Here is a 25105-nt window from a genome sequence, read left to right as displayed (position 1 = left end):
TTAATAAACTTAAAATTAGGCATTTGTAAAAATTAGCTACAAATTTAGTGACCGATATACTGTGCACAAGCTTACTAAGTTGGTATCTGCACGTGTTGGCTGTAAAAGCTATCTGAGAAATCGATTAAAAACTTGATCAGGCTGTGCCAGGCTGTTTGCTGTTGTGCTTATACCTAAGCAATTAAGGGTAGTATAAATGTGCAATATAAGATGCAGGCAGACTTTGATTCCAGTGTAAATGTGTGATGATTAAAACTGGAAAACAACATTTATAGAGTAGTTCCTGCAGCAGTTTGAAATGCCCATTGTTTAAGAATGGAAAAATCCACAAATGAAGAATAACTCCTCAGTCCCTGAACAGAATATTTGAATTTGATCCTCACTTTGAATGTGTGGCAATAGTTCATGTTTTCTGGTACTTGCTCTTTTTTTCTCCTTTCATTTTACAGCAGCTGATACGTTTTTTAGCATTATGGTGACACCTAGCAAGAAAAAAAACTTGGACTTCTCTGCTAGATATAAGTATCCATCAGGTTTTTTTTCTGCGCTTACTTTATGGTCTCCTATTTGGAAGCATATATTCTATTTTCCTTGTTTTCTTCTGACCTTCAAGGGAAGGTTGTTTCGGGCTTTTACAGGAAAGTGCGAGATCAGCACTGTTGTTTTTCTGTCTTGGTAGCTGATGTTATGTCAGCTATCCTCAGTGCTTGTGATAAGATGGGAGCAGGGACTGCAGCCAAGTACCTTACCCTTGAATAATACTCCCTTTGCAAAGGTCTCACTCAAATTCCCTTTGCACAGAGGTGCCAAACTCTTGCCAGTCACATCAGCCTGGGGCTGTGCATGCCTCCTGCAAGGCAAGCCCCTGAGCTTGCTTTTCAGGCCCGAAGGTTTGGTTATTTTCCCCCCAAAACTCAGTTCCTTCCTTGGTACAGATTGGGAACAACACTGATTTGCTATTAAAAGGTACTCACTTTCATTAGCACAACAAACTACTGATAGTGGTTCCTCCAACAGCCTGTGTGTGGGACATCTCAAGGAATGGGAAAGCACTACTATTCTGTGATAAGTACCCTATATTTATTTAGCTTTCTTATTTTTCTGGCATGGAAAGATGGAGAAGGACTTGTGCCCATGTCAAACCAAAGCTGGCTTTTCGGGTCAGCATTTCTTATACTGAAGCTTTTGGGCTGGACATTTTGAGGAGAGAGATTATCTTCCTGGTATGTTCTGTGATTGTCACAACTCTAAATGGTTGGTCAGGAGCCTGCTGCAAGCTGCAGCTCCAGCCTCTGCACTGCAAGAGATGTTCGCTGAGTTTCCTTCACTAGCGGGTATATAACTTACACTGTTGCCTAATATTCAATGTATTTACGTGAGTACTTAACATGTTTGCATTTTTATTTGCATGTCTTCAGAAAAAAGGCCTGTGTTACCAACTTTAATTCCTTAAGGTTAACTTCTGACATGTTACAGAAGCATTTATCCTGTGATGGAGAAGCATTATAACCATAGGTGACTAAGTGTAACCTGAGGAACTTCAGATATTGGTGGAGCTGGGATTTCTGGCTACGTGCTCTTTCTGCATCAGAGCTGCTTATGGTGTGTATAGAAACAAAATCGATGTTGTTAATAAACAAGTTCTGTGGAGTTTTTTTGTTCTGTAGAAGTTACTCAGGAACAAACAGCAATACCTTTCATGCTCCTTCTGGCATTGACAAAGTGGCAGAGGATTGAAGTAGTCATGACACATGGTCTCTGTGACAGCAGAGCATCCTTGTAGTTATAAGAATAGGCCATTGGGTCAAATTTGCGCAGCTTCTGGGCTGCATTACATCATTTGCCAAACAGAAGTGTGTCTTTTGTGGTCATACAGAACCTGTCATGTTGACAGAATATATGTTTATAAATATTAATTTGATGATGTTTATTGTGTCCTTCAGAAAGCCTGACAAAATACTGTGTGCACTCTCTTTAAAGTAGAATGGGTAGTAGGAGCTGCTTAAATGTTGCTGGCTGGTTTCCATGGTGACGAGAACTCCCCAGCTGCTGTTAGAGACAAGGGGAGTGTGCAGGAGGAGAGGTCCTGCAGAGCAGCTGCTCTTTCCCGTTGAACTCGTGAGAGATTTCTGCTGTTCTGAAACATCTGAGCCTGAGCCTTCAGCCAGCTGCTGCATTGCACAAATGGCCTGAAGTGTAAGAATTTGGGGATTTTTTTCAGCCTGTTCTCTTGGCATTTCAGATATAATAAGGGAAAAGGTTGGATGCTTTGGGGATTCTTCTGGGAAGTGAAGTAGTTGAAGCTGTTTATGTATAGAGATCAGTTATAAAAGCTGCTTCGATTCAGCAGGGCAGAACTTAAGGGTGAGGACCCTGTGAGACTCCTGCCGGGAGTTGCACCTATTCTTTCTAGTATTATAGTAATAATTGGAAAATGAGACTTTTCTTCTACATCTTCAGCACCTGCAGCTCTCACTAACCTTTCAGTGAACTTCTATGTGTTGGGTAGCTCTAGCGCAGTGTGGGTAGGGGAGAATTGGGCACGCTCTACTGCTTGTAATGAGCTGACTTGCCTTTCCAGCTTTCTTTTTTGAAATCAGTTGAGGGTCATGTTTAAGGGAGGATATTAAATGATAGAAGTGTGAGTATTTTCATTTTATTTGGGCTATAATGTCAAACTGTACTCTTGATTCATTATCTGCATTGGTAAATGAAAAGTAGCTAATTTTTTTTGACCACTGGAAAGTAGTCAGCTGCTTACAGAACCTCAGACACTTAGTGCATTCATGCATGCCATTGTCTATATGCCTGTCTGTACCAAATCAGGTAAAGTTGACGATGTTACAGTTGTGTATGTGGTACAGACAAGACTAGTCTCTATTACTTTGTACCTAAGAACAAGCCCAAAACATTGTATTAGATCCTTTGCTGTGTGTGTGAAAAGTTTTGAAGAAATTTTGCATGTATACACAGCACTTGGAGAACTGAAGATTCGTAGATGTATATGCAATGCTTGTTTTGGTTTTTTGTTGGTTGGCTGGGGGGTTTTTTGACCTTCAGTATCACACTTACTGTGGCAACCCTGGGCTTCATAAGAAAATAGAGGAAGATGTATTTTATGCACCAAAGACTTAACAGCAGATCTGACTGAATCTTCCTCACTTGTCTTTCAGCACTTTGAAAGGTGTTCCTAGTGTGCAGCCATGACTACCTTTACATGCTATGCTTACCAGGATCCTTGTAACAAAAGTGGTAAGAGATTTATTAAGTCTCTGGTAGATGCAAAGAATTGCAGAGCAAGGTAAGGAAGACAGATTTGAGTGAGAGTGGAGAGGACTTTTAAGCTGTTAACATATGCTGTTCTCAAAATGCAGCATCTTGTTGTCTTTCAACTCTCTTCCATTTGTGATCTGAGGTTTGTTTACATAGTGGCATATAATTAAACAAGTAATGATACGTCTGTGTGTGTTAGGATTTTTTGGACACTTCATATAGTTGTATACCATTGAGTATCCATGTTGATGTCTAGTATTGTGTATATAAAATGTAAAAAGCTTGGATAATACATTTTACCTCATGATTGTTATGAGATTGCCCCAGAAGCGCCATCTTGGGTGGTGACTTAAGCCGTTTTATCATCATCATGTCAGTATCAAGTATCTGAGTTGTATTACAGTTATTGTGTTCAGGTTATAAAAGATAAGAGAACTCGCATCATTTTGAAATAAACTGGTTAAAAAGATTGTCAGTATAAAATTAGGAAACAGTATGTGTTTGTTCTGGGAATTGTGACCTTTCCGTACCATAAATAACTCAACTATTGCTTATTTTAAAACCAGGTACCCTTCACTAAGGACTTTAGAAAGCCAAAATAACTTTGGTGCAAAACCTTCCAGGATGTCTAAGTAAGTATCTGCTTAAAAGAGGAGAGAGACTTCAATATAAAGGACAAAACACTCTTCTAGACTGAAAAAACAGGCATTTTATACCTCCCACAACAACTTACAGCCTTCCTTAAAAGCTGCAGTTGCCTTTAGTAACTGGAAGCCTACTTAAAATAGAATTGCCTTGTGGAAGTGCTGCATCTCTTCAGCCTATGACACCTCCCTTGATACCTGTTAAGAGCTGTAACCTCTGTGAAGCTCCAGGGAAACAGCTACAACTAAACACAAAACCTCCGGCGTGCGTGAGGGACATGCAGTGAGGGCTGGGGAGGAACGGCTCTGTCCTCATAGGTGGCTCTCACTAATTAGTTAAGACTCATCTGAAATCCCTTTCTTTCATCTTGCTGCCTTAGAAAATGTCCAGTAGAAAAATGCCATTGGGAAATTTCTTTTGTACTACAGCTTAATGTAACAAATTCATACAGCAAGTGTGGTGAGCTGTTTGTATTATTTTAGAATTGATTTTATTTTTGACCTAGAAAATTACTGTTATTTGGTGTTTATTTTAATGATAGTCATGCCTTCCCTGTACTGACAACTCAACCTTCAACTTTTATGTAAGCTTTAAAAAGCTAACGAAAGTTAACTGCATCTCTGTCTCCATGCATGTAAAGTTAGGTCTAGGGAGTAGTTCTCAAAAGGAATCCAAAATTCTTCAACAAGACCCTTTTCTTATTTATTTTCTGTCATAGAGATCTTATAGCTTGTCCTCAATTTTGCTTATTCAAAGTTATAGCTGAAAGAACTAGTTTTGGCACTTGTATGTAGAAACAAAAGTAAAGAGGAAAAAAGCAAAATGGAGGTTTCTGTTATAGAGCCTATGAGCCGCAGGCAGTCAGCTGTGAGTTCTCTAAGTGGTAACAGCAGTGCGCCTGGTGTGTTGTGGCACTGAAGACTTGCATGCTTCTCTGTTGCTTTATGATCAGTCCCCTCCCCTTGCAGTCTCCTCAAAAGTTAATGTTTCCTATATAATCACTGTACTGGCATCCAGCTGGTGACAGAGAGGAATGGAGCTCAAACACCTGTACCACAGTTAGTGTAATTAGCAAACTGAAATGCTTTCCTCATTTCAGACACTGAATTTTCTTGTTGCTGTGGTTTTTTTTAGTTTGGTTTGCTTTTTTTTGCCTGCTTACCTTTTGAAGCTGTGAATGTTAAGTGATCTTTGCTTATAATCGCTGGTGGACAAAACTCAATAGATTAAATTATTAAAATAATACAAATCATACCCCTAGTGCCTTGCAAAGCTCCCATGTTATGGCTGGTCACACCATCTGGGCAGCACAGGAGGGTTTTATTTCAGCAGTAGGCTTGTGCTTCTGACATTTGAAACAGGCAGTCACTAAGCTACTTCTGACTGTCTGCAACTCTGAACTCTTTCCATTTGCAGAGCTGCACTGCCCTCCAGGAGGCATGGCAGTCAGCAGAAAAGCAGGAAGGCCCCTCATGTGAGTACAATGGCACAAAGCAGTTTGCTCTAGAACGAAAAAAGATTCTTACCTGAATGAGCTCTCTGCCTGGGGGATGAATGCATAAAAGTCAGCTTGTGTAGGTTGTGGCTCCAGTTGCAGTTCCAATGACAGCATGTGGATTGCATGAGTGCCCTATTTTGTTTCTCTGTTGAGTGGTTTCTGGATCTGTTCTGGATTATTTGGGAGTCTGCCATACTCTTAGTTGGATCACTGAAGATGACAGCGTACAGACTTGTGCTGATGTCATGTAGCTTAAGCATCACTCAGGCCAGTGCTGCCACTTTGTCATTTCTTCTCCTTGCTATCTACAAGGGCTGATGCTTTGGGCTCCCAGTAAGTTAACACTTTGGCAGCTGCGTGGTTTTTTTTTTTTTTTTTTTTAAATACTTACTTACTTTTGAGTGCTCCTCACAATTGAGGTTTAACTCTTGGTTTGTTGAAGCTTATCTGGAAATAGGGTTCTCTCAGACTTCACGGCTCTGTATGTTGTTATAGTGGGAGAATATAGGTTATCTGGTGTTGGAGGGAGATGTGCCTCTGAATCATCGCCCCAGAGTGACATGCCACCATGCGATCATTATATCCAGTCTCACATTCTTCCCTAGCAAAGCATGAGGGAGAAGCAGCCAAATTAATCATATAACTATACTTGTGTCTCAGAAATTCAGTCTGTGGTAGAGGCTGAATCTAGTACAAAATATTCCATCTTCCTGAGATGTGTGCTGGTCTTGTCTTGGGGCCTAACAGCAGGGCATAGAAATCCTTGCAGTGTCACCCAGGTGCAACTGAGTAATTTCTGAGGAGGATGGTGAGTTTCCTGATGTTTTTTTGAGGGCTTAGATGTGATTTCCAGCTTAAAGGTCGAATGTCATGTTTACTTCTATTAATCCACATTTCCCATTGCTGAAATAAAGATTAATAACCGAAGTCTAGCACATAGAATTCAAGAGGTCTAGCTGCTGGTTTTTCTTTCTTCATTCCCCAGGCTGCAGAAAAGGCTGTGGAAATTGCACCTGGCTACAAGTTCATACGGGCTAAAGACCATCTCTCTGTAGTCCTAGAGGATAAATTTTTTGACAGATTATTATCATCTGTGGATGAACAAGTTTCACCTGTCACTCCCTGGTAACTTGAAAATGTGTGTCTAGTAGGATTGTTTTGCGAGTCAGCTGCTATCTACTTGCACCACTTCTTGTCCCTGCCACAGCCGTGCATAAAAACAAAAAAAAGCTTGTGAAACTGGGTAAGCTTGAGCCAGGGGAGATTCCCCTGATGAATACAGGCTGAAATGCAGTGGGGCTTTGTCCTACCCCACTGACTTATGCCACTGCTGAGCAGAGGTAAGATCAGATTCTGGTATGAGTTAAGGGAAACCTGCAGTCTGATTTTTGTTTTCTTTCTCTTTTTTTCCTTGAGTACACTAGGATTAATGCCACCCAAATTCCTACAACAAAACCAGGATCTCCCTCTTCTCTCCACTCAATCTTTGGCTTGCCTGAATGAAGCTTAGATATGCGCTTGCATATACAGCGTCCCCGCAGCCATCAGTGTAGAATGGCAAGGCTGATGGTGCAGATTTGGACCGTGCTAGCATGCCTTAGCAGTCAGCAGTAATTCTCCAGCCACAATGGAATAAAGTCATGGTAGGGGGATGTTATCTTCCTGATGGCTCCATCTCATCTTTCTAACATCTGCTCTGTGTGTGCTATGCTGAAAAGTCAATGTGTAGGCATGCCAGTATGCTGTCACATGGGGGTGCAGGTGTGAAATGAAAAAAAGGTTTGAAAGCATGTCCATCAATGGCTTACTTCTTAGATGTAATGTATATCTTTTGCAATGGTTTAATGTTGATTGCTTCTGTTGTTCTTTTGCAGTGCCCCAGAAAAGAATGAAACGTGAGTATTAGCTATAGGTTCTGGGGTCAGAGTCAAGAAAAGTGTATCCTTTACTCTTTCTCTCTTTTTTTATTGATACAGTCCGTGTTGTCTTTTTTCCTTTCTTTAGGCACCTAGTTAAGTATTTTGCTTGGAAAATTGCTCTCTGCTTTTGTAGTGTCAGCAAAATGTGCTCTGCATTCAAGCTGTATTATCATTTCAGCTTGAAGATGGGACACTTATTTTTCTTGCTGCTGCTTTTCAACTAGCAATTAGGAACTAGAATCTGAATCTTGCATAAAGTAAGATTTCAGAAAATCCTAAACTGAAAGGGCTGTTTGTATGTTTCTAGGCAGCAGCCATTTAAAGCAACTGAACCAACTTTGGTACTATTGCTATTTGTCTGCTCTGCGTTTTCAAATAACAGCGCTGAGCTGAATTGTCTCTAAATCTTGTGGGAATCCAGGTCCAGATACTGTATTCTGGGTCTATCTTGATTAAATTGATAGGAACCAAAAACTTATAATCATTAGAACCTCAGATGACTGAATTTCAAACTTGAATAGTCACTTAAGTTCACTGAAATGTACTGATTCTATCATCTGCTTCCTCTGTAAGTTCTTAGCATCTCACTGCCTTTGATGGAAAGCAAGAGCAATGTGAAATATGTAATAATTAAACTGTGATCATGGACTGTGATCTCCATCTCCAGCTGGGTCCTTCTGAAGCTACGAATGTTTTCTTTGTTAATTTGGAATGCATAAGAACTTGTGAGATAAGAACTTGCTATAGGCAGAGATGTTGAAGAAAGTCAGGTGTTGGTAGAATTACTTTACCACCACTCCCTCAAAATGATTCCCACACTTATGAAACACTCAAACTAGTGACAGAGAATCTTTAAACATCTTCTAATACCACTTCAGGGAGAGGGGTGAGGAGACAGCACCAGCTTATGGGTGCAGAAGTCCTGTGTTTGATGGAGGCATGGTATATCTTTGCAGGGAGGATATTGTCACCGACTTGCAGGAACAGATCACTGAGATGACAGACATGATGGAGCAATTGCATAGATATTATAAGGTGTCACAGAACCAGGCAAGTCCTTTGTTTTCCCATGCGTTGGTTAAAAAGGTCACTTTAAATTGAGACAGGCAGGAGGGAAAGGAATGTTTTGGCTTCAGACACTAGCTGGACACTTTCCAAGGATCAAGAGCAAGAGATTGTTGAGCATCTGTCCAGTCTGTTGGGCTCCCACCAGAAAAGGAAGGGTTTTGGGGAGACTAGTGCAGAGAGCTGAAAACCAGTGTACCTGGATAGCTGTTGCCATGGTGCTATGAATATGCATGCATCACGGGGAAATAACAGCATCCTGGAGAACAGCTCTAATTAAGCTGCCTAAATCAATGGGACTTTGGCAATTCTGAAAAATTCCAGAGTGATTCTTCTGCACAGATAAGACTTGGAAGTGCCTTGAGCTACTTTGCTTTTTAGTTGTTGACACTGATAAAAGAAGATTTTTGCCAGTCTCCCAAGATCAATGGCATTTAAAAAGCATTTTGTACAATGTAGAAGTGAATACAAATAAAGCTTTTTGTGTTGGTTGGAGTCTCTGCTTGAAGATTTCTGTAACTCCTGCAGTTGAGCTCTCAGTGAGTAGGTTTGAATAACCCAAATGAAGCTGTGCTTATAGCAGAAATTTTCAAATGAATGGAAAAGACAAAACCCCTTTATCTTTTGTTTCACTGGTGGCTCAGTGAGCATGTCTTCTTTGCAGCTGGAAAAGGACATGGAAAAAAAATGCAAGGAGATACAAGAGGAGTATGAGCATATGATCAGGTACAAATTCTGTGATTTGCAAGGCGAAAGTCCAAAGATGAACTGAACCAGAGCCTCAGCCTCTTGTGGTTTTGAGTAAGATGGCAGTTGAGCAAAGATTTATGTATGTGGTGTGGTGTTTTCTGGGGGAGAGGAGGGAGGTGTTTGTTTCTTACTTCTGCCTGCTCATGGTTGTTCAGGGTGAGACAAAAATGCCTACACTTAAGTTTCAGCTAATCTAGTTTACAGTAATGAAATTCAAACTCATTCTGGTTCTGAGATCAGGCCAGACTGAAGATTCCTTTTTCTGTATTGGGGAGTAGATTCCCATGCCTTGTGAGATTTTGTTTTTTCTTTATATTATTTCTATTACCTGTGGGCCAAAACTACTATGAAAGGCTGTGAGGTCCTGGACTGCATGTTTTCTTGACTTGATGAAAAGGGGCAGCAGTGTGTCTGCTAGGTGTGACGGGTTTTTTTTTTCCCCCTTTTGCAAACACGTAATCTTGGATTAATATCACATAAAACAATGTTATGCTTTCATTTGTTCTTATTTTAACACAGAGTTGTTCAGGATGCCACTTTAATGTTTGAGGAGAAAAGGTGTTGTCAGATTAGTCCACAGCCTGTTAAACAGGTGGTGAGAAAATGAAACTTGGCAATTCTGCACAGCAGGAGCCCTCATTCCTTGAAGGAGAAAGGACGGGCTTCTCTGAGCACGGCTGTGCTCACCTAACTCTAACCTGTAAGCTGGTGCTGTCTCCTCACCCCCTCTCCCTGAAGTGGTATTAGAAGATGTTTAAAGATTCTCTGTCACTAGTTTGAGTGTTTCATAAGTGTGGGAATCATTTTGAGGGAGTGGTGGTAAAGTAATTCTACCAACACCTGACTTTCTTCAACATCTCTGCCTATGGCAGGTTCTTATCTCACAAGTTCTTATGCATTTCAAACTAACAAAGAAAACATCTTCCCACTTAAAGGATTGCCAAATGCTGTTCATCCCAAATGAGTGATTAGAAACTGACAGAAAACAAACACACAGCCAAACTTTTGGCTTTTTGAAGAGAAGCGTCACAAACAACAGATGACAGAAAGGTGGTTACCTGAACCATATCGTATGTCCCCAAAAGGAGATGTGCTGCAAAGCTTCTAATTGTCCTTGTTAGGGCAGATTTTGTAACATGTTTGTGTTTGGAAAAAAACCAAAAGCATAGAATGTAATGTGAAGACTAGAAGAGAAGGAAGTCAAAGCATAAAAATGTATTTTTTATACTTTGACTGCTCTGTGGTCTACAGTGAGTCAGACTGAAAGAACAGCATAAACTCCACAGGTGAGAACACGCCAAGTATTTCTGATCTCTCTCAGCTCTGAAGTGAGAACAAAACAGCAAACAAATTCCTGGAAGTATAAAAGTGCAGCACTTGGCTGTGTCCCCCTCATGATAGCATTGTCATCGCAGCTGTCAGTGGCAGAATGAGATGAGAGATGAGAGCTGTGCTGTGGAGAGACCTGTATGCATGTGTTTACCTTATACATTGCTTCCACAGCTCACTTCAAGAAGCTCATAGGTTAGAAGTTGCTGGCTTGCAAGAACATTTCCAGAAGTTACTGGAGCTTGAGAGAGCAGCTGCAGAAGAAAAACTGGGTATTGGCAGACTTTGTGCAGAATGCTGTGTAATTGTGTTTATAGTTAAGATTTTAGCTTGTTAAATTATCTGAGAATCCGTTCCTACAATCCTGACTCTGAACTGAGAAAGATAGCACCAATCTGAAATCAATTACTTTTAGAAGGGTCTGCAAAGGTTCCTCCCTTTCTAACATACTCGCAACAGCTTTCCTTTCCTCTGCTTAGAAACTGAGGAAAAATTGAGAAGAAACTGTCAACACTGTCACTGTGGAAGAGGCAAAATTGTTAAGGAAAAAGATCTGGACATAATAGAATGGCATTCCTTTGAAGCATCAGTGTATTGAAATTGTTATACTTGATTAGGACCCGGGTTAGGTTTAAAGTAAGGTCTGGGCATGAGATAGAGTTAAGTATGCTGGAATCAGAACTTTCTACAGATTCATCAGATTTCTTGTGTAGTGAGCTACCTTAGAAAGATACTGATTTCTGGGGAAGGCTGGTAGGATCAACAGGGTTTCTCATTTTAATTCGTTATTTTTTAATCATTGGTTGTCAAGGAAGTTTTCCTGATCAATGATAATAGCAGGTCTACTTAGCTGTTTGAGATGTGACTGCCTTTCCTTCTTTCTCTGTAAAATGGATGTATTTAGGTGACATGTCCAGGCACCATACCTGTTCCAAAAGAGTTTATATTGCCTTTAATCAAATTCTGGATTATCCTTGAAATTGACTTGATTTCTAAGTTATAGATTCTACCACCAACATAAAATCAAATAGGACAGACCTGCCCTGCAAAGTATGGAGTAAGATGTTACTAAAGTTCTAAGCGTTAGCATTTTCTTGTTAACTAAGTATTTCTAACCTCCTTTTTCAGAGGGACTGCAGAAAGAATACAGGCATCTGAAGAATGCATTCCAAGTCTACCAGGTAAAGGTGTTTTCTGTCCTGTGGTCCTCTTTGAAATTGGATGACACTCAATTCCGTATTTTGCTTAATGGCAAAGCAGTGAATGAACAGACTGCATGAGTAAGTGGGGAGCCTTGGGCACAGTAGACTTGGTTTGGTTCAACTGAAATCTGGGACAGGAATACATACCCTTTCAAACAACACAGCAGAACTTGTCTTACAGAGACAGCGGTAGGATGTTGTGAAGCTGGCGATTTGACATTTAACAGTTTTCCTTCACCTCTGCAGAGGAGTAATAGAAGTTCAGAGGCTCTTCCATGAAGACAACTGCTTCTACTGTTCCTCCTAATAACAGTCTTATTGACTGTGAATGGCAATAGCTATGTCATGGGGTATATTTGTAGCTTAGTGTGGGAGGTTCAGGGGTCTCTTGGTCTGTGTGCATGCATGTTTTCTTTCAGTTTTGTTCTGTTTGTGTGTAGAACAGCATTGCTGATGAGATGGAGGAGAAGTGGCTTAGAAGAGAAGCAGACTGGAGGATAAGTGAGAAGGTTGACTGGGAGAGAGCAATGTTACAGCAAAGTAAGTAAAGAGGGAGCTTGTATCTGCAGGCTCAGGTTGCCAGAAGGGATCTCATACACTGCTGAGACTGTCTCAGGACAGCAAACTGATATCAAGGAACAGTGTTCCCTTGAAATTCAGTGAAGTGGAACAAGTGAAATGAAACATCAAGCTTTCTGGGGCTAGAAACCCCCCCAGAAGAATAACCTTATTTAAGAGATCATAACCAGTTGGAGCAGTGCTCTCATCGTGTTCCTGCTAGCCTTCTTGTGGCACAGCAGCAAGATGTGCCGTGTTGCAGTACACGCAGCAATTGCAAAGGTTAGCAGTGACTACACCAGAGTCGCTAACCAAAGGAGGAATACCAGTGGAAGAAGAGGAATGTGTTTTGGGAGGTAGTAATACGGACTGTGTGAGTGTGTAGGGTGACAAATGCTTATAGCATTTGTTAGGTCTTCCATTTCCTGCCACTTGATGCTACAGTGGGCTACAAAAGTATTGGTGGTAGAAAAAGTATTATGGTAGAAAATCTGGGATAAAATGCCACATTGCCCCATATGTCTGATTTCATCGCACAGAACCGGGAGTGCTTGAGAGACCTCGGTGTGTGTCTTTCCACAGAGCAGATGCTGACAAATAAATTTGAGAAGGAACTTCAGGAATTATCAAAGCTTCTTCAGGATAGAAACTCTACAATGGAGAAATGCTTCCAGCAAGAGAAAGAGGTGACTAGACCTGGAGAAATCATGTCAGCATTTAAACGTAGCACAAACTATTTGCCATGACTATGACCAGAAGCACAGCAGTGCTAAGCATGTTGCAAGTCAGTGATGTGTAATGTGCTTGTCTGCAGACCCCGACATCTCCCACTAGTGGTGTAGATGTGTGTCTTCAATTTAAGCATCCAGCAGGGAAGGGATCCCTGAAGGACAGTGTTTCTCAGCTTGTGGCCGACAAACCACCAGCTCCTGCTGCTAAAGGGTTCCTTGGAGCCTGCCAGTTTCCTGCAGGTTGTCCCCTTTCCTGCAGGAGTACCAGCATGTGGAAGTTGAACCTTGGGGATAAGTTTGGGCAACTGACTGCTGCGTGCTGTATCCCCTTTGCCCTGCAACTTGGTGCGTGCCCTCACTTTGGGCTTCCCAGCACAGGCGAGGGCCTATGGCTCAGCTCACTGAGGGATGTCTCACATTGTTGTGTGGTAACCTCTGCACTGCCAGCTGCTCTTTGACCCAAATTCACTAGAATTTGGGAAAGAAAGGGTATTTCATACCTGTACTTCAGTCAGAAGCTTTCTACAAGGTTTGAAAAGTAAGTTGGTGCTGGTAGAGTAACTGATCTCTACATGCTGTCCTGGTCTGCCTGTTCTGTGGTACCACTTCCCAGTGTTTTGCACTAGCAGGTGCTCCAGGAGGAAGTCAGTGCTTTTCTCTTGTAGTAGTATTGGGCACTCTCAGCACTAATTCCCCCCCATATTCAAAAGATGTACAGGGGCTCTGTCCTTCCCCTGGGGGCACTGCAAGGACTGCAAAAGCAGCAGCATCGATGGCTTTTCTCCTCTCAGTCACTAATGCTGTCCTATGGCCACCGCATGGGCACCGCCTTCACAATGTGCCTGCCTTAGCTATTTCTGGCGAGAACATTTTGTCTTTCTGTCTGCGTTACACCAGTATCTTGAACTCTGCTCTTTTGCCTCACTTGGAGCTTTAACCAAATGATTGAAGAGTGGCTGTGTGTGGTTGTTTTGGTGGGTTTTTTTTTTGGTCAGACTTGTTTTAAATCCCAGGGAGTGCAGAAAGTGTCAAACACCCTCTGTATTGCTGTTACCAAGAGTGACAAGCAGTCTGTTCAAATGCCTTGATTTTTGTGTGGTTGATAGCAGATGGCTTCATGTGGGAATACAAGCTTTGCTAAACTGTTTTTTTTTTTCCAGGTATTTATGAAACAGCATGAAGAAGACTTGCAGAAAATAGCAGAGTTGCAGAAGTGCAGAGAGGCAAGTTTGGTTGTGGAAGCGGAGAGAAAATGTCTGTAGTGTGGATGTGAGTGGTGCACCCTTAGCAGTTGGCTAGAGGGTAGTTGGCTTGAAGCATGTGTGCGATGTGATACTGGGTGATGGCCTTTCAAGCTTGAACTTCCCAGGCAGGAAGGCAGGGCAAGGTGCCCAAACCTCAGAAAGCACCCACAGGCCAAAAATGGATTTTTGGCCTGAATGGCTTTCTTTCTAGCTACCTTAAGCATGTGTTATCTTTGAACACATCATGCTACAGCTTCATCAGGTCTCTCACCACCTGTGCTGCTGTAATAAAATAATTTGGTGCTACTTGGTTTATAACATCTCTTCAAAAAAAAGTTTTACACCATGGCCAAAATAACATCCAGCAGCATAGAAACATGGTAAGAGTACCTAAAACAGTGAGCCTGAAACTGCATCATTCTGGTTGGATATAGGCAGACCCCAGCCAGCTCGGCTGAGGAAGGAGCAGCATAGTTAGGTTTTCTCAAGGATCCAGTAGCTTAGTGCATGCCTTGGGCAGGCCAGATCCCTGCCTGTAACTTGAAGTTGGACTTCCCCAGTCAGTCAGTAAAAGGAAGAGCAGTCTCATGCCTTCTCTTCCACAAAGGGCTGTCTCCTTGAGTCAGCCACTGTGAACTAAGACTTTCAGCACTTCCTGTGCTGTATGAGAGTAATTAAACACTTATGCTGGAAGCTACATTGTATTCCTGCATAGCTGAATTAGCAAAGGAGACAATGCACGCTGTTTGGACTAGGAGCTAATCCTGACCTTGCGGGGCTGAGCACATGCCGCTGGTTCCTGCAGCGTGACCCGAGGGAGCGATGGGGAGATGGGCCTGGGTGGTAACACTGTCACCCCATGACTGTCCGTGTGATTTGCTGCAGCAGCTGGAGGCCAGTCTCAAGGAGAAAGAAGAGAAATTTGAAGCTGTCACGACCAGTCTGCAGGATGCCCAGAATGAGCTTCAAAGAGAGGTGGGGAGAGCATGTGAGATCACCCTGTGGCACTTGGCCAAAGGCACAAAGGCATTTGCAGAGGCTCCACTCCTGTCTTTGGACTGTGAGGGAAGCTACTGTGATGCTCACACTTTCAAATACCCTTCTTACTGAAGGCAAGTTGCATGCTGGCAACTGAGACCTTAATCATTGCTCCATTCATCCATTGTGTTAATGTTGCTGCTCTTTAACTAGGCCAGTGTCTGGGTTCATGGTCACTCTGTCAAGGCCAGGCTGGGAAAGGAATATGCCTGCACTCACCAGGTTAGGAGGGGATCAAGGCAGGCCATCGTAGATGGCCACAGATAGAAATCTGCAGAACTAGGAAGGATGTCTGAAAACATGGAGTTGCACAATGGCCCTTGTTACTTTTAAGGGGATTTTAACTGGGTTAGTTGATACCTGGGACGTCTGCTCTATATTTGAAGGCTCCCTACTCTTTACCTGTGGCTCACTACACTTGGAAAAATATCTGAGCACTCCCCTCCTGTGGAGTCTGCAGACACTACAGCACTCAGCATAAGCACATTTATCCAGTTCCTGGAAATCTTGGGAGTTGCTGCAATGCAAACATTTGCTTCCTGTAAGACTGACTCTATTCTGCATGTGTGAGAGAGGCTCTGCATTTCCCTGTATATCTCTTTTTCCGTTTCAATGTGTAGCACATTTATCGTATTGCCAATAAGCGGATTTCCTCAGAGAAGTCTGCCAAAGACAGGAAAGGCTGCCAGCTTGTAATAGTGCTCTGTCCTCCCACTACCTATTAGAAAGTTGTATGCTGGTGTAAGAGATTGTGGTATTCTACCTGGCACTGCATTACTATGATGGTAACTGTAAATGCATATGCAAGGCTAAAGAGATGTCCTAACTTGCTGTGAAATTTAGACTATTCTGGTTTGACAGTTCTAACAATCTGCTCCTCTAAAATTAGAAAAATGGACCAGTGGAGGCTGAAGAGAATGAGTTGGATTTGGTAAACCTTGTCTGTTTGTCATTAGCCAAGTGCTACAATTTGCTCCTGCCGTCTTGTGTATTTTCTAGCTCTGATGTTGTTCAGGTTTGCAAAGAAGAAAACTAACTGTGTTTCCCTCCTCCCACCAAGAAAACAAAAAATCTACTGCTGGAGAGAAGTATCAAACAGAGAATTGCATCAGTTGAAGAAAAACACCAGATAACTGCAGCTTCTCTGCATGATGAAAACGTTAGCCTGAGGTAGGTCGGAATTAGTGTGCAAAGAAGTAACTGAGCACAACTAGAGCCAGTATAAAGTTAACATATTGTAACATTAGCTTATTTTTATGTTCATGTGTGTGTTCTGTCCCATTTACATCTGTATGCTGCTCACTGTTGTATGGGGCCTGTCACCCCATCATAAAGGAAGAGGTGTGTCTGTACGATACAGTGTCCTAGCAGCATGCACAGGCCCTTTGAAGACTGACATGTAGCTTGTATGCTTTTGCCATAGAGGTGGTTTCCCTTTTCTTCTAGAACCTTAGCCTATTACATCAATTAGCTGCAGTCAGGTGCACGTGTCCTGAAAGAGTCCTTTTTTTTTTTTTTGTTAGCCTTGTTCATAATATTTGCTATTTAGTATTTTGCTTAAATAATTTTAATGTTTTCCCAACTTTTTTTTAAATTTCATAACCACTATTCCCCTTATCCTGTTCTACTGCTAGTATCATATGCCTGTTGATTTTTAGCAGCAACATCCTTCCTGTTCAATTACTGAAGAGGAGGGACATGATACCTCAAGTCAGTGTGAGCCAGAACTGCCCACTTCCTTCATGTGAATGAGCGTAGTTGTTCTGTGGAGTTGTTAGGGGTTGTTGCCAATTGGTCTGATGTCAGTTGCTTTATATAAAGAGACTAAATACAGAAGAGAATCGTAATTGACAGCTTAGATTCCTAACTGATGAAGCATTCCTGATCATACTTGTAATTGATTATACGAGGAGATTCCTAATACAGCCTTGGTTATGGCATGCATTAATCCTGCTGGAAAAAAAATTGCCCAAATTTCCATACCATGAACCCCTGAGGAAAGTAGCTCCTTCAGAGTAGCCAACAGTATTTATTGTAGCCCACTGGTTTTTTGGTTTTTTTTTTTTTTTTGTTTTTTGGATTCCCAAGGGAAAAGTTGTCAATGCAAGCATGCTGTCACTCACACTCCTCTGACTTGGGAATCTCCATGTGCACTTAAAATTTTTCAAAAGCGCAGACTTAAAAGAAAAAGCCTCCCTCTGAATGGAAAGGGAACTGTGTGAGTTCAATACTGCTAATCACTGTCTGGCTAATCAGCAATGTGGCAGCCCAGGTAGTTAGTGTAGTGGGAGGAGGAAGGGAGCCCAGAGTGTGTGCGGAGAACTGAAAGTTGCTGAAAAACATAGGTGACTGAAGAGGTAACAGTGCTGAGAAGTACATATGGAGAGAAAGGATCTAGGGCGTAAATCCACAGTAAACCAGGCTTCATTAGTTATTTTGCCTGTGGAATATTATGCTTCTTTGCTTATGGTTTCTATTCAGTACTCATGTAAGGTAAAAATGTTTTGGTTTCACCAGGATTGCCCATCTCTGGCGATGTCCAAGAAATAGCTCATATACAGAAGATTTTCTGTCCTTGCTTCAGCTCAGCTCTCATTGGTTTCATGCTGAATCTCTAAGCAAGTATCAACCAGTATCTAGGAAAATTATTCTGAGAACTTGGAAGCACAGATTTGCCTGCTTCAGTAACCGCTTGCTCTGTCTCTCATCTGTTAAGATTCTAAACACTTTCATAGTCAACAATCTCTTTGCTTTTATCTTCACAGACACAAACTAGTAGAAAAGACTGAAGAAGTATTCAGCAAAAGATTCCAGGGAAGGATTTAGGCTCTTAAAATAATTCTAGTGAAGATCTAATCTGTTCAATGAAGTCATCACCTACATCGGCATCATTGCTAATGCTGAAATCTATAATGCGATTGTAACAGAATGAACATCTCATTAAAAAAAAGAATAGCAGTAAAAAATTGGAGCCTAACAAAGCTTTACTTTCTACTCAGAGCCTGTATCATTCCCAATTCTGTAGTGCATACTGATCACAGGAGGTACTACAAAAATGTTTTTGAGGAGTTGGTCACTTATCTAGCAAATTCTTCTTTTGTTATGCCTATAACTGAGATCTGAAGGCCAGCAAGGTAAGTGAAAACAGGGCAACAGGCCATCTTCAGACATGAGGCTGCACCTGAACAGTGGATTTGAATGTTAGGACTGCTATAGGAGGAGGATACTCTGAAATACAGAGCACCTCCACATCCTGTTGAGGATATTGGAGGATGAGCACTTGACTTTGCCTTGAGATGTACTGAGACTCTAAAACTGAATGAGTTAAAGGGGAAAAACTAACAAAAAAAACACTGATGTGAGCTGGTGCATCCTGTGCTGTGCCTCTGATATTACTCTAGCATCTCTGTTGCTAAGATAATCAGTTCAGGTTTGTGGTGCTGTCAGGCTGTGCTGAGGGAGAGTGGTCTATGTTTCTGGTTACTAATTCTAAGGTATTCTCAGACTACAACTTATACCTTACAGTCAGACCAAAATTAATTAATTAAATGAATGGGGAAATAAAATTTGCAACCCTCCCCCTTTATTTTGCAAATGCTAAGCATAAAATACACAAGGCTCTGCAACAGTTGTCTCTTTAAATCTGGAAATGTATTCCATCACTTTTGGAAAGATATCTTACTAAAGAAACAGCAATGTAGCACAGCTGATAGAACAATGAGTGTATTTTAGCTAGCAAACTACAAATCAGAGACCAGCTCAGAGATGCTCTCAAGTATAAACTGTCATACAAATCAACACTAAGTGCTTCAAGATAGAGCTGAGGAGCAATAAAATAGCTGCTCTTAGGCTAAAAGCAGACAGTGAAAGTTGTCAGTAATGTTTTACCAAACCCTGAGCTGATACCAGCAATTTCCAAGCTGCTGCTCAGCAGTTTGCTCACATTCAGTTGACAGGAAAGATAAGCTTTTTCCTCAGTGTGAAACTGGGCTGTGGCATCTGCTTCCCTGCATTATGCTTGTCAATCTTTCTGCTCACCTCTTGATTCACTGCTGTCAGGATGGTGAGAATATCTTCTCCTCTGCAAAAATACAGGTATGTTTTATATTAGAGACGTGGTTAACACCAGAAAACTTTATGCATTCTCACGTATCTTGAGGTATACCAGTCCTAATGGATCCTGTTTTAAAAGGCTTCAGCAGTTAGGTAGACTGCTTTTAGCAATCTCTGTACCTTGTTGCTCTGTCCAAAACTACTGTTTTCAATCTGAACAAGCACTCCCCACCAGACATCATCTACCTCTGCATCCAAATCAAACTCCTGTCATTCAGAAGGAAAATACAGGTGTAGCTTATGGAAATATAGTTACCGAGGACAGCTGTTCTCTAAGTGTTGGCACAGTGACTGTATATACCAGGTCCCCTGGCTTGGACTTCTGTAGGAAACATAATCCTGCAGGGTAGCCATGCCCAAGAGGAAGTCTGCTTCTGAGGGGATGCAGTCAAACTGAAATCTTGCATCTGTTTCTACAGAAGAATCTTGCTCTCCAGAATCTACTTCGATGGTAACACCTTTCTGGCGAGCATCACCTTGGCAGGCCTGAACAAAGAAGACTTTTGGTTTTCCTGCAAGTGAGTGGCAATTCCGCCCAGTGAAAGAAGTGGTCAGTTCCTGAATGGGTACTTCCTGCCCATCAACACCATATATAATGCCTTTTTTCCCATGAGAGAGGATGCAGCAAACAAAGCAGTCCTTGTCCTTGTGGTCTTCACACTGATAGATGTTCACAACGTTACGGATTTCCTCTGCGGTGAGGTCTTTGTGTTCTGCTATTTCAAAATGAAGCTTGCTAAAGACTTTCTTCAGAGCCGCTGGAAAGTAAACAGAAGGGAAACTGGAGCTGTTTCATAAAACTTAGAAATTTTTTTGCATTTTTACATTTCTATAGGTAATCTGGCTGTTTTTTAATCCTGCTACACTTCTATCCAGGCAGTTACATTCCTGCTCTGAAAATCATCTAGTGGTCTGACTGCTAACCATATCTGTATTAAGTCCCCTTAGCTCTTATTACAAGGCTTCCATGCCATCTTGCTGTTTATTATTTCCTCTGTCTGGAAAGTGTGCAGAGCTATTAAGAAAGCCTTATTTCCTAACCCACTTCACAGCTAACCTAGCTCTTAAAGCCCAGGCTGAGTTTGCTGCTAAAGGTTGCAGAAAAATAAGTAAAATGCTAGTGAGCTGTTCTTAGCTAGCCAGTGAACCCTTGATGAGTTGATCAGGGTTTGTCAAGACAGGAAGCAGAGCTGAGTCAGCTGCTGCAAACGAAGTAGCCTAGAAAGGGAAGCTTGACATTCAAACCTTTAGTGCAGAATAAGAAATGTATTTTCTATTCTTAAACTAGTCCACTTTCCATGAGGTGGAGATATACAAACTCATCTTTAAGGTTCATTGTACCTGCATCCACGTCTGTCCCATTCCGATCATTCATCTTTAGTTCAGCTGCTTCTGCCCTGGCTCTTGCAAAATTGTGATTATTCAGGATGAGGCACACTCCACGGGGTCGGCTGGTCATTTTGTAAACTTCAAGCTGTTGGACCAAAAGCCCACTGGTGAAGCTACGGCACCCTCCTCCAGGTGCTTTTCAGCCCTGGCTGGCAGTACAGCTGGGTAAGGAGCCCACTGGACTTCTCTGGACAGCCCTCCCCAGATGACTTTCCTCCCCAGGACATGGCAGTGCACTGCCCCACTGACTTTGGGAGTCTGTGCACAGCATGACCTGCCCCCATCATCATGCTCAGCCCATCAGGGATACTGCATTCACTCAATTCTCCATGCCCAGCAAACTACAGATTTCCTCGTATAAGAAACTTGACCTACCGTTGCAAAGGTTTCTGAAGCTTTAACAGTGCAGCAGCTGCTGCCTGCAACTTAGCCTCAGAATAAAATATATTACACAAGTAGTTTTTTTTTTTTTTTAATTCTAGATAGAGCCTTTAACAGTTGCGCTTGTAGTAACTGTTTACCTCATGGAGGGATGGCCTCTTCCCACACAAAATGATGATGTTTCTAAGAAACAAACTGACTTACCTGGGAAGATTCACTATGGCTGTCAGGAGAATCAGGTGCCACAGATGAGGTCAGCCGTCTGGCATGGGCTGAACATACACACAAAAAAAGGTATATGTGAGTAGAGTATGTAGCACTAGAGAAAGGAGAGAGGGGCTTTGCTCCTATACTTCTCGACAAGTGTCTCCAGGGATAACTGTTCTTTGAAAATACTAAATTGTGGCTTTATGGCTGTTTCTGTTAGTTATAAACCACAAAAAAAGCAGTTAAAAGAGAGTAAAAATATTTTGATCATTTAATAAGTGGATACTTGGTCACTATTTAAGCAGTCAGATGTGTAAAGTGAGATGAGAGTGGCATAAAGAGTCCAAAAGTTTGAGAAAAATAAAAGGCTTAAAAAATTTTCTTTGGTGACGTTTGTTACCTTCAGTGACTCCTATGTTGCCACTCTGTCCCTCTGTGATCAGCATCTCTTCCTCACCTGAAAAGCATTCATTATTAGTCCTGCATGACACCTACTTGTCACTTCAAGAGTAACTGATGTGAAAGAGGAGGCCTTTTTGTGTTGTTGTTTTTTACCACATAGGTTTAATTCATACTCTTCAATTTTCTTCACCAGGCTCTTGTCAACTTTTTCACAAAGAGTCTTCAGGACCTTTAGGTTGTCTTCTCCCAAAATCCCCTTCTTCTCCATCTCAATGAAAACGTCGATCATTGTCTGGGCAATCAGAAAGGCAGTTTCCTCTTAGGGCACATCCATGCTGCCACGGGGAGGGAAGCTGCAGCATGTACAGATGTACCTAAGCCAGCTTTAAATGTACTGACAGCACAAGTGACCCCCCCAAGAGTCAGTCCGACAAGCACCTTGGTTAGTACCTCAGCTGATTCAATTAATGGTAGTTCAACTCTGCTTACAAGTACAAGCATCTTCTTCAACACATGCTCATTTCCCTCCTGCTATTCAGAGATACTGATCACCACTGTATCTCCTGGATTAGATCACACAAGATCATGCAATCTCTCTCTCCCTCTCTCTCTCTCCCCACCACACACATGCGCGCGCTCTCTTTTTTTTTTAAACTCATTTTACATTTAACTCCTCCTTTCATTCAGCTGCTTTCCAGTAGCTGTTTCATGCATTTAACTAAAACACAAGAATCATTTCAGTGTGTGCTTCTGGCAGTGGAGAAAATGAATCCAACCATGCAAGCATGGTACAGTGATTAATCTATGAAGGGAAAGAGGATCCAACAGTCATGAGCGCATATCAAACAGCGAGTGACAAAGTGCTCTGGTCACCCCAAGGATTTACTAGAATGGCTGCCACTAAACCTTCACAATCTCTTCTCTGAGAAAGAAGGAATATGCTACAAGTACCTAGCAGTCAGAACCATAGGCTGAGCGAGCATAAGCGCAGCTGCATTCCCTACAAGGCCATGAGTGAACCCCACACTCTTGTGCCTTAGCTCTGGTAAGAATCTGCTGCTTAGTTCCATATTTTCTAAGTTTGTCAATAAACAGAACAAAAACAGTGGGTGATTCTGTCTATTCAATAATGGTCTAAAAAGCAGCCAAAAGAAAATCAGTTGGGAAAGATGAATCTGTGTGCTAATCACCACTGATTCCACCACTGATTTCCACTTTTTAGTAAAAAAACCACTGAGTCCTCTCAGCCCTGTATTGAGCTTGAGCACTAAGGCCTCAGCGTCTGGCACAGGAGTGGCCCAAGCTCTCTGGCCTGTAACCCTACTGCAACGGTTACAAGTGACACTAGCACAGACTGCGTCTCATACTCACGGGAGGCCAGTTCCATGCCAGGTGCACCCTTTCCTGATATTTTCAGTATCAGTGACACTCATTCCCATCAGTGATACCAAAATACATCTATAGATTAAAATAATGATAAAAACAGGATTAAAGTCGTTCTTACATTCTCAGTGTTCAGCTTGGATTTTGGTAGTTCTCTTCCCAAAAGAAATTTGAAACACTTCAGCTCCTCAGTGGTGATGTTTTCAGACAGCTGAAAGAGCAGGTACCTAGAAAGGCAGTAGAGGACACAATTTCATTGTATTCCCTAGCACATCCTTTACCACAATTTAACAGTGTACTGCTGAACTGTGCTCCACCCCACCCAGAACAACATCTATACACACTTTTTCCCTTTTTAACCTGAGGGGATTTTGGTCCCAGAACAAGTCTAGAGTCAAACCATTTTTCAGCTGTGATTAATGAGATGTGTGGGGTTTTTTTCTAAAAACAGAACCGTACTGAGGCTTTCTGGAACTGAGAATACAGAAACTGCCATGACTAGTAACTTTTCACACTACACAGTGCCTTAGGAACACAGAAATTTCTGCCAACTGTACAATCAATGCAGTGAGACACATCAGTTAGAGCTACACTGCAGCACAGTTTGGGAGAGGAAGTAAATGCCTGAACGGCTGTTTCCAAGCCCCTGTGCAGAACTGAGGTGGAGCTGGAAAACTCACGTGAGGATGATTCAGCTTCTACTCCATCACGTTTTTAAATATGTTTTAAAAGAACAAGAGAAAAGCAAGGCTTGTTTTAAACGTCCTGGGCAGTTTGGGGGCTATTTCACCAAGGTGCAGCTTAGTTTTCATCCCTTTACAGAAATTTTACTAGAAGAATTCTTCACGGCTTGTACCCATTTTCCCTTGGGAAGGTGTAGAAGCCTGTGCACTTCCAAACTTAGCCTGGTGTTCAGGTCTTTGGTAAAACTTACACCAACACATGTGAGAAGACAACCTGGTCTTAGAGCGAGAGCTCCCAGATAAACAGCAGCCTGGCTGCTAGCTGATGTGCAGCACTTACACTCCTGCCCTCCAGGCTGCCTGGGGAAGCCACATCCACAGGTACTCACCTGAATGGAGACACCTTTGCCCTGCCTGGGATCTGAAGCTCCTTCTCCATCTCCTCTCGGCTGCAGCCCAGCTGGTAAGCCAGGATGTCCATGCGATTGATCCGGTAGAGCAGCTCCTTCAGGAAGGCCAGATTCCCCACCTCGATCAGGCCTTTCTCCTGCAGTGCTTGGAAGAAGGCCTTGGGCTCCTGGATGCCTTCCTGCTTCCTCAAAGGGATGTGCTCCAGGCTGAGGAACTTGAGAGCCGCCAGATCATCCGTGGCCAGCGCCTCGCTGATAATGTAGAGGCACCTGGAGAACTCCATCGCCCTCCCGCTGCCCCCCGGGACAGCTTCAGGCCTGGGCAAAGAGACGGGAAGACGTTTCCTGGCTGCGCCCCGGCCCCGGAGCGCTTCCGCTTGTGGGAGGCGGGGCCCGGCCCGCAGCCCTGGGAGCTGTAGTTTCCCGCGCCCGGCATGGAGGCTGAGGGGACACGGCCGGCCAGGCCGGGAGGACGGCGAGGGACGCTCAGGCAGGAGCCACCAGGCAGGGGCTGAGGGCTTTCCCTGGGACGGCCCAGTCTCCATGGCCCTGTCCCTCTCCCCCAGCTACATTAACAGGACGGCCTCGCAGGCACAGGCAGACCAGTTCAAGTTGCTCCTGGCATCTGAATTCAATAGCTACTACAATCCCCAAAGCTCTCCAGGATCAGGAAAAAACAAAGCAAAACAAACAAAAAACCAAACCCCTCTGGCTTTCTAACTTAAAACTGTGTGTCTGCCACAACTGACTTCTCCCAGGCATGTTTTAGGCCCTCTCAGTTTGCAGTTATGAAGCACTGACTGTTCAAAAAAAAATGAGAAAATTCTTACTGTAAAATTCACACAACAATGTGAAGAACGTGGCGCTGTGAGTGTCGCTGGTCAA

At 42.6% G+C, this 25105-nt stretch overlaps 2 protein-coding genes and 1 long non-coding RNA gene across 5 annotated transcripts; 2 read left to right on the top strand and 1 right to left on the bottom strand.

Annotated features, from left to right (window-relative positions):
- Nucleotides 1-85: 85 nt before the first annotated feature.
- On the top strand, nucleotides 86-14232 carry FLACC1 (flagellum associated containing coiled-coil domains 1). 2 transcript variants are annotated; one of them, XM_026119953.2, is made up of 11 exons: nucleotides 86-2196; nucleotides 3174-3252; nucleotides 3840-3905; nucleotides 5335-5392; nucleotides 6402-6541; nucleotides 7291-7311; nucleotides 10654-10751; nucleotides 11608-11660; nucleotides 12122-12221; nucleotides 12822-12925; nucleotides 14131-14232. In XM_026119953.2, exons 3-11 carry the CDS (start codon nucleotides 3898-3900, stop codon nucleotides 14230-14232), a joined length of 684 nt encoding a protein of 227 aa, XP_025975738.1. In that variant the 5' UTR covers nucleotides 86-2196; nucleotides 3174-3252; nucleotides 3840-3897. The 2 variants fall into 2 exon arrangements, with proteins under 2 accessions (XP_025975738.1, XP_064371271.1); XM_064515201.1 differs by lacking the exon at nucleotides 12822-12925 and having other exon boundaries at nucleotides 14131-14220.
- On the bottom strand, nucleotides 10724-24626 carry LOC112988234 (caspase-8). Of its 2 annotated transcripts, XM_064515195.1 has the most exons (9): nucleotides 24200-24626; nucleotides 23249-23354; nucleotides 21898-22036; nucleotides 21743-21799; nucleotides 21340-21407; nucleotides 20707-20839; nucleotides 19622-20123; nucleotides 19291-19333; nucleotides 10724-11405 (listed from the first exon to the last, which is right to left on the bottom strand). In XM_064515195.1, the coding sequence occupies exons 1-9, from the start codon at nucleotides 24502-24504 to the stop codon at nucleotides 11322-11324; spliced, it is 1437 nt and encodes a 478-aa protein (XP_064371265.1). In that variant the 5' UTR covers nucleotides 24505-24626; the 3' UTR covers nucleotides 10724-11321. The 2 variants fall into 2 exon arrangements, with proteins under 2 accessions (XP_064371265.1, XP_025964400.1); XM_026108615.2 differs by lacking the exon at nucleotides 10724-11405 and having other exon boundaries at nucleotides 18960-19333.
- Nucleotides 14681-18680, top strand: LOC112988497 (uncharacterized). The gene is made up of 3 exons (XR_010390034.1): nucleotides 14681-15189; nucleotides 16313-16422; nucleotides 18018-18680. It is a non-coding gene; the product is annotated as an uncharacterized LOC112988497 (long non-coding RNA).
- Nucleotides 24627-25105: the final 479 nt, after the last annotated feature.

The sequence above is a fragment of the Dromaius novaehollandiae genome, chromosome 7, assembly GCF_036370855.1.
Source record: "Dromaius novaehollandiae isolate bDroNov1 chromosome 7, bDroNov1.hap1, whole genome shotgun sequence".
In the NCBI taxonomy this organism is placed as follows: Eukaryota; Metazoa; Chordata; class Aves; order Casuariiformes; family Dromaiidae; genus Dromaius; species Dromaius novaehollandiae.
This window is presented reverse-complemented; position numbering and strand designations above follow the sequence as displayed.